Source organism: Rhamphochromis longiceps, linkage group LG11, assembly GCF_057381845.1.
Source record: "Rhamphochromis longiceps isolate RC_006_pf linkage group LG11, R_longiceps_female_GT1.1, whole genome shotgun sequence".
NCBI lineage: Eukaryota > Metazoa > Chordata > Actinopteri > Cichliformes > Cichlidae > Rhamphochromis > Rhamphochromis longiceps.
This window is the reverse complement of record NC_140567.1, coordinates 38,721,764-38,731,059: the sequence shown is the minus strand read 5'-3', so window position 1 is coordinate 38,731,059 and position 9,296 is coordinate 38,721,764. Positions and strand designations below refer to the sequence as shown.

The 9,296-nt window shown below is 44.8% G+C and overlaps 1 protein-coding gene across 1 annotated transcript; it reads right to left on the bottom strand.

Annotated features, from left to right (window-relative positions):
• Positions 1 to 5,805: 5,805 nt before the first annotated feature.
• On the bottom strand, positions 5,806 to 8,940 carry LOC146660010 (sialic acid-binding Ig-like lectin 15). Its single transcript, XM_085421943.1, has 3 exons — positions 8,855 to 8,940; positions 7,728 to 8,117; positions 5,806 to 7,512 (listed from the first exon to the last, which is right to left on the bottom strand). The coding sequence occupies exons 1-3, from the start codon at positions 8,907 to 8,909 to the stop codon at positions 7,088 to 7,090; spliced, it is 870 nt and encodes a 289-aa protein (XP_085278069.1). The 5' UTR covers positions 8,910 to 8,940; the 3' UTR covers positions 5,806 to 7,087.
• Positions 8,941 to 9,296: the final 356 nt, after the last annotated feature.

Genomic DNA, 9,296 nt, shown 5'->3' with positions numbered 1-9,296 from the left:
GCATGTTGAACTGTTGAATCTGCAGTCTGATTGGTCAGAATCATCTATGCACCAGTTTTATTGTAAAAATGATTATTCCAGTCAATCATGGACTCAGTGACACATCAATAAATCTGTTTTGCTGTGACAAACTGGACGCTGGTGTCTTTTATTTGTTCCCAGTACAGAAACGTCCAAAACGATTCACATCTTTACACCTTTAAACTCTAAATGTTCTTTATTGTCAGGCTAACAATTTAAAGACTTCAGTAACTTTACTGTTAAATGGATTTAATGTCCAACAACAACATTAATGAGCAAATTTCAACAAATATTAAGTTTGCAGATGATGTGCATCTTTATTCATCAGTTGTTTCAGACTTTATTTCCTCAAGTTTCCTGTAAAAACCTGAAATCATTTGGTAATTAAAGGCAAGGCAAGTTTATTTGTATAGCACAATTCAACAACAAGGTGATTCAAAGTGCTTTACAGAGACATTAGAAACAAGAACAAATAAAAAGCATGATTTAAAATTGATTAAAACAAGCAAATTAACTAACTAATTAACAAACAAACAAACAAACAAACAACAGTATATAAAATCAAAACAGATAAAATCAGTAGTTAAAATGTAAGTTTTGAAATTTAAGCTTAAAGTGTGGATTTGGTGCTTTATTCAAATGCAGCTGAGAACAGGTGAGTCTTCAACCTGGATTTAAATAAACTGAGTGTTTCAGCTGATCTGAGGCTTTCTGGGAGTTTGTTCCAGATATAAGGAGCATAAAAGCTGAATGCAGCTTCTCCGTGTCTGGTTCTGACTCTGGGAACTGATAAAAGACCGGATCCAGATGACCTGAGGGATCTGGAAGGTTCATACTGGGTCAGGAGGTCATTGATGTATTTTGGTCCTAAACCATTCAGAGCTTTATAGGCCAGCATCAGAACTTTAAAGTCTATCCTCTGACGGACAGGCAGCCAGTGTAAGGACCTCAGAGCTGGACTGATGTGGTCCACTTTTTTGGTCTTAGTGAGGACTCGAGCAGCAGAGTTCTGAATGAGCTGTAGTTGTCTGACTGATTTTTTAGGTAGACCTGTAAAGATGCTGTTACAGTAATCAAGCCTACTAAAGATGAATGCATGGACTAGTTTTTCCAGGTCCTGTTGAGACATCAGATCTTTGATCCTTGATATATTCTTGAGGTGATAGTAAGCTGACTTTGTTATTGTCTTAATGTGTTTTTCTAAGTTTAGGTCTGCATCCATCACTACACCCAAATTTCTCGCCTGGTTTGTGGTTTTTAGATGTATAGATTGAAGTTCTCTGGTGACCTGTAATCGTTTTTCTTTGGCGCCAAAGACTATTACCTCAGTTTTGTTTTTGTTTAGCTGGAGAAAATTGTGGCACAACCAGTCATTGATTTCCTCAATGCATTTACCAAGAGCCTGTACAGGGCCTCGGTCTCCTGGTGACATTGTGATATATATTTGTGTGTCATCTGCATAGCTGTGGTAGTTTATTTTGTTCTTTATAATCTGTGCCAGTGGGAGCATGTAGATGTTAAACAGAGGGGGTCCCAAGATGGAACCTTGGGGAACTCCACATGTGATACTTGTCTGCTCAGATGTGAAGTTACCTATTGATACAAAGTATTTCCTGTTTTCTACGTATGTTTTGAACCAGTTTAGTACAGTTCCTGAAAGACCTGTCCAGTTCTCCAGTCGTTTGAGTAATATGTTGTGGTCAACTGTATCAAATGCTGCACTGAGATCCAGTAAAACTAGGACTGACATTTTTCCACTGTCTGTATTCAGACATATGTCATTAAACACTTTGGTCAGAGCGGTTTCAGTGCTGTGGTTCTGTCTAAAACCTGACTGGAAGGCATCGTAGCAATTATTCTGTTTTAAGAAGTAACTGAGCTGTTGAGAAACTGCTTTTTCAATGATCTTACTTAAAAACGGGAGATTTGAGATCGGCCTGTAGTTGTTCATTTGTGTCTTGTCAAGATTGTCCTTTTTCAGTATAGGTTTGATTACAGCAGTTTTTAGTGGTTCTGGAAACACACCTGATAATAAAGAAAAGTTGACGATCTGTAACAGGTCTGACTCTAAAGTCTTTGAGACCTTTTTGAAAAAACTTGTTGGCAGGACATCTAAACAGCAGGAGGAGGAGTTCAGTTGACCTAAGATGTCCTCCAGGTCTTTGCTGTTAATAGGTTGAAACTGTTTCATGGTGTTTAAACAGTTTTTTGGTGGACACAGTACATAAGATAAGATAAGATAAGATAAGATAAGATAAGATAAGATAAGATAACTCTTTATTGTCATTGCACAGTCATACATAGTACAGTAGTACAATGAAATTGGAAAAACTGTCCTACGTCGGCACTACATATAACACAACACGACACGATATGACACATCACAACGTAACAAACAACACAACACAGTATATTAACTTAGTATAAAAAAGAAGAATAAGTGTATTTGTATTGCACACTGTTATTATTGCACATTAATTATTATTGCACCTTGTTATAAATATAAATATTATTGTTATTGTTTTAAACATTGTTACCTCCCCCTAAAAAGTCCAGGGAGGTATCCAGTCAGGTCAGCTATTTGCATTGATCAGGGCTGTTGCCCTGTTGTAAAAGCTGTCCTTGAGTCTATTTGTTCGGGACCTCAGCAGCCTGAACCTCCTGCCAGACGGCAGCAGCTTAAACACCCGGTGTCCTGGGTGTGTGCAGTCCCGTAGGATGCTGCGTGCCCTCTTGAGACAGCGAGTGCTGTACAGGTCCTTCAGGGAGGGAAGAGGATGTCCAATGATTTTTTGGGCCATGTTGATGACCCTCTGGAGTGCCTTTCTGTGTGCTGTGGTGCAGCTGGAGAACCACACACCGATGCAATATGTCAGCACACTTTCAATGGAGCAGCGGTAGAAGACGGTCAGCAGCTCCTTCTTCAGGTCCATTTTTCTGAGGATTCTCAGAAAGTGGAGACGCTGTTGGGCCTTCTTTAAGACCGCAGAGGTGTTAGAGCTCCATTGGAGGTCTGTGTCTATGTGCACACCCAGAAACTTGAAACTGGAGACCCTTTCCACGCACTCCCCGTTGATGCTGACAGGCTGCAGCTCGGACTTCCTCCTTCTGAAGTCAACTACCAGTTCTTTTGTTTTGGTGGTATTGAGGTCCAGGTTGTTGTCTGCACACCAATCTGACAGCCTCTGAACTTCAGCTCTGTATGCAGTCTCATCTCCCCCTGAGATGAGCCCCACCACATATCCTGGATCTGCTGTTGATGTACCAATTGCTTGTCTAATTTTTTGGATTTTTTCAGTGAAGAATTTGGCAAAGTCATTGCAGGCCATGGTCGAATGAAGTTCAGCTGCCACTGACACAGGAGGGTTTGTTAGCCTGTCAACTGTAGAAAATAAGACCCGAGCATTATGGCTGTTTTTAGTGATGATGTCAGAGAAGTAGGACCTCCTTGCACTCCTCAGCTGTAAATTATAATTGTGAAGTTTCTCTTTATAAATGTCATAATGAACCTGGAGGTTTGTTTTTCTCCATCTGCGCTCAGCTTTCCTACACTCTCTTTTTTCATTTTTCACCAGTGTGGAGTTTCTCCATGGAGACTTTTTCCTTCCAGAGATAACCTTCACCTTAATGGGAGCAATAGTGTCCATTACATTTAACATGTTAGCATTGAAGCTATTGACGAGCTCATTGACTGACCCTCTGGGCAGGTCAGGTGTTAATGGGAAGACCTGGTTAAAAATTGCACTACTGTGTTCAGTTATACACCGTTTTGTGATCACTGTTGTTGATATATTTGTGTGGGCTGAGATTTTACTTTCAAAGAAAACACAGTAATGATCAGACAGGCCCACATCAGACACAGTAACCTTTGAAATGCTCAGGCCTTTGGAGATCAGTAGGTCGAGAGTGTGTCCTCTATTATGTGTGGCCTCTGTTACATGCTGAGTCAGCCCAAAGTTGCCCAGAGTGTTACTCAGGTCTTTAGTCCCTTTGTCCTGAGGGTTGTCCACATGGATGTTAAAATCCCCAACAATAATTACACAGTCAAAATCAACACAGATCACAGACAGCAGTTCACTGAGGTCATTAAAAAAGTCTGTGCAGTATTTGGGAGGCCTGTAAACATTAAGAAACACAACTTTGGATGGGGCCTTCAGCTGTAAAGCCACATATTCAAAAGACTGAAAACTTCCAGGAGATAGCTGCTTACATTGAAATGATTCATTAAATAAGACAGCAACCCCTCCTCCTCTCCTGCTCGCCCTGACCTCACTGATAAAACTGTAGTTAGGAGGGGTCGTCTCGATGAGAACAGCTCCACTGTTACTTTGGTCCAACCAAGTTTCAGTTAAAAACATAAAATCAAGGCTGTGCTCAGTGAGTAAATCATTAATTAAAAATGTTTTCCCAGCTAAAGATCTAATGTTTAATAAAGCCAACTTAAGTGTTTTAGAGGTATTACTTGTCCCCTCGTGTTTGGGAGCAGTCTGTGGCACACAAGGTATGTTTACTATGTTTAAAGATCTTTTAGAGTGCAGCTCTCTGTGTTTTGACCAGGCCACATGTCTCCTGTCACCTAAAAGTACAGAAATTTTAAAACCTTCTAGTAAACAGGGTCCCAGCCTCTCCTGGGAAAAGTCACCACTGCCATAATCCTCACAGCCCGGACCCTCCACACATCACACATCAGACTGCGGAGACAGGGCATGAAGAGGAACTAAGGGGGGCGGGGCTGGGCAATGTGACTTCGATTGCTCTGTTGAGGGTGGGGCTCGATGGCGAACCTTTGGCCGCTCTGGTGGGGGGTTTATGGGGGACAAAAACGGATTGGGACGGGGGGTAGATCTGAGCCCAGCATTGACCCGCTCCATCATCTCCTCAGTGAATTTCAGGTGTGGGGAGGAGGGAGAAAGGGAGGGGGAGGAGGGTGATGGCCTGTCAGGGGTTTGGGGGACTGGGGAAGATCCTGGTCCTGGTCGTTGGTGTTGTTGAGAGAGTTGGAGGCAAATAGGGACCCCTCTTCTTGCCTTAGATGTCTCTCCTTTCTGAGGCTCTTCCTCAGATGCCATGGATGTCTCTCCTTTCTGAGGCTCTTCCTCAGATGCCATGGATGTCTCTCCTTTCTGAGGCTCTTCCCGGGTGGGGGCAGATGGAGCTCCTCCTCAAGGTTTCTGCTGGGCTTTGTCTGTTCTTGGAGTACTGTTTGTTCCTCTTTATGAGATAACTCCTCGTTTATCTCAGCCTTGGCACCAAGCACGGATGGATGACGTATGGAATAAAACAAGTTGGAGGTGAACAGTTTCACCCCTGACTTGTTAAAATTAAATCCATTTGCTTTAAACAGATGCCTGCGTTCCCAAAAAATATTAAAGTTGTCGATAAAGTGCACTGAGTGGTCAGCACATGCTGATATAAGCCATTTATTCAGTGTAAACAACCTGCTGAATCTCTCGTCTCCTCCTCTGACCGGCGGTACAGGTCCACTGATGAATACAGCTGCATTCAGAGAGTTTACAGTATTTAATAATCCAGTAAAGTCCCGTTTCAGAACCTCCGACTGTTGTTTGGACACATCGTTTGACCCTGTATGCAGAACAATGTTTGTCACAGTTGGATATTCATCTGCAATTTGAAGAATTCTCTCCTTCAGGTTGTTGACCATATCGTTAGGAAAGCAGAGGACTTTAGTGTTCTTACCGCACATCCTTTGTACATCCTTTACGGCAGAGTCACCCACAATCAGAGTTTCAGGCCTAGCCTTTAGCTTTCCTGTGGCCTTTTACTTTTCAACAGATTTTCAGACCTTATTTCGCTGCTTTTAGATGGATGGTTGTCCGATATAGATCCAGGGTCCTTTGATAGTGGAGCAAATCTGTTCTGCAGTTTCACATTCAGTTGTTTTGAAGGTTTGTTGTTAACCTTCCTATTCACGGTTGTCCAGTCCTGTTTCCTCCCGTATACAGGGGTAGAAGAGCTTCTCTGTCTCGTAGGAAGTGAAGGCCAGTCGGTTTCAGAGATTTCAGCTCGCTGTGCCCTGCCTGTGATACGTCCTCCCCCTTCCAGGAGACATGATTTATGTCTTGGTTTTGCACCAAGACAGTCTAAGGGGGGATTATCACTTGAGGATTTATAATAATGCACAGAGTCTACTTTCTTGGTCATGTTATCTGTGCTCCTTAGCTGTGTACTAGCTTGCTCATCGCCATTGTTTTGAATCAAAGGCAAGGTTGTTTCATTTCCACACAGTCCATTTACCTCCACGTTTACTTCTAAGCGATGAATTTTTGTCTCCAGTACTGCAATCTTCTGCAGGAGGCTGTGGTAGTCATCTGTGGAGAGGGAAGGCATCTTGTTGCTAGTTAGCCTAGCGGTTAGCACCTTTCCAGGCTATTGAGGCTGCTCGGTGCCCAGACGCTGTAATCAGGCTTCAGCTGTGTCTAGGCCACAGACACACGGAGCGCTGAGGACAAGGTAACCATAAAATGTTGCTGTTTCTGTTAAGAACACTCTAGTCCTAATGATCTACAAGTGTCCAGAAGTTATCGCAGGTAAGCTCACACGGAAAAAAGGGAAAAAATCAGCATAAAAATCAATAAAAATCAATATAAGAAGCAAAGCATTCAAGAGCAAAGAGATGAAGCGTCCACGTCCAAAGCAAAAACAAAGCAAACAATTCTCATTCTACTTAATTCTAGTGGGTTTTATTGCTTAAATAAAGAAACTTTCAGTAAATGCACATCAAATGTGGCTAATGATGAGCAAATAAATCTCTCAGCCGCCACTTTTTTAGGCACACCCATTTTTGCTCCATGGCACAGATCTGTAAGGCGCTTATGATCCGTGATGATGTGAAGCTGAGGACTCCTCAGCGTCATGTTCACCCAATCAGCTCGAAGCAGGAATCATACACAGATCTTTTTACGTTTATGACCTCAGCAGCGAGGCATGCATTTGTCTCATCAGCATGAAGACATGTTTATGTTTACTGTTTGATCAGCTTCTAGATCATACTGTTCTAACTCAATGATTACATATATTTTTACCATGATTATATGACTGGCATCAGTCATTTCCTCCAGCAGCTGAGCCCCTGCAGAGCTCCGCCCTGCACCATCCACACCCCCATCCCCACCAGCAGGAGGACTTTTGCCCCCAGAGACACTGACAGGAGGAGCAGGAGAGGAGGTGAAGCCCCGGCCAGAGAGAGAGGCGGCTGGGGGGGCAGGACATACAGGGTGGCCTGCTCTTTACCCAGTGGGTTGGAGGCGCTGCAGGTGTACTGTTGGCCTGGCTCCACGTCTCTCAGCTGGCTGACGGTGTGGTAGTGGCCGGTGGAGCCCTGAGCCAGCGGCCTGAGCAGAGAGCCCTCCAGCAGGTCGTCCGGGCCGAGCCACTGGACGTCCGGCAGCGGGGAGCCCTGGACCCGACACAGCGCTCTGTACCCGGACTCCTCAGTGCCCTCCACCGACAGGCCCAGGATCTTTGGAGGAGCTGGAGGAGGAGGAAGAGGAGTCAGATGCTGTGGAAGCCTTCATGCATCTTAATCCTACTAGATTAAAGGTTCTAGCTGCGAGCTAACTGTTGTAATAGAAAATCCACCCTTAAAATCAGCTGACTGTGTTTCACAAAGCTTCAGTACACCAAGCTGAAGAACAAGTGCTGGACTGTTTCTGGGTCAGCTGTGGGCAGAGTGATTTGGGCGGTACCTTCCACTCTCAGTCTGGTCCCCATCTTGTCCTCGAAGCTGATGTGTTCTCGTCCTTGAACCTCCACTCGGCAGTAGTAGCGTCCATTATCCTGCAGGATGGTGTTACTGATGCGCAGCGACAGGTCGTGCTCCCGCGGGTTTCCCTCCAGCCGATAGCGCTGGTCCTGCTTCGGCCCCGGCTCACAGGTGGGGGCTCCGGACCGGCTGGTGCAGCGGTACAGGACGGTGGCTCCCTGCCCGTGGCCCAGACGCCACACGACCTGCAGGGAGGAATGCTGGGAGTGCTGCGGATGGCCGAAGGTGCACGGCAGCACCACCGGGTAGCCCTCGATGCCTCGTACCTCCGGCTGAACCTTCACAAACCAGCCGTCTTCTGCAGAGCTGAGGGCTGATGGGAAAAAACAGTAGTTCAAGTAAAAATCTGTTATAAGTAGCAGAATGTTGCTGTTGTTGCTGGACAACCACAGAAGAAGCTTAAACTTCATTGTTTGCTGATGTCACCTGAGAGGCTAAGTGCAGCTGTTATGCAGCCACCTACCACTAGCTGGTGCTGTAGCTGCAGCAGGGTATCAGTGCTCAGTGAGCTGTTGGAGTCCCTGAACTCTGTAATGCTGTTAGCAAAATGACCAACAGCACAATGATTCATGGCGACTGGCTATGAGTGTGCAGAGTCGTGACCACGCCCACTCACCGTCTGGAAACAAGGATACAAAAGCTCCCTGCAGCTTTTCCTTAAACCTGAACCACTGAATCATTGTGCTTTACCTCCTTTGTCACAATAATCTAACATCATTATTTTACTTAAGACCTGAAAACAAAAACCGTCAGATGACTCACAGACCTGTAATCAGACCTCTTAGAACCGGAGCAGTCGCCCCCTGGTGGTCATTACAAATACAAGTTTGGGTTTGTGAAGCACTGATGTGATTCAGAGACACAACAGACGCACAAATGGCAAATAAAGCACACTTATTATACATTTGGCTCATTTTTAAGCTTCTCATCACTTTTCTAAAGTTCTGCCGTTTCTCTGAAAGAATCTGTGAGGATGCTTCTGTCTGTATTAAAGCACAGAAATGACATCACATCCTGGCACATTAAGACAACGTGCGTAAATCAGCTCACCTCGTGTGACGGACAGCAGCAGGGTCAGAGTGCTGCAGAGCAGCCGGGCGTCCATGATCCGACCAGATAAGACAAAGAAACAGGACGGCTGTGTGAGTGTGCGTGTGTGTGTCTGTGTGTGTGAGTGCGTGTGTGTGTGTGTGTGTGTGTGTGTGTGTGTGTGTGTGTGTGTGTGTGTGTGAGTCAGTCCCTCCCAGGACGTCGCTCATGATTTTCCGTTTCTCTATTTATACCCCGTCAAGCTTCCATGTGATCTGAACTTTGCTGTGTTTGCACGACTGAAACCGTGAAGAGGAACTCAGGTCTGAGCTGCAGAAATAAAATCAGCTCAACACGTTTGGATGAAAGTATTCACACCGTGTACTCGTGAACAAGTACAATAGTGTAGAAATACTCCAAGAAATACACGAGTAACATACTGAACGTGCGCATGTCATCCCTG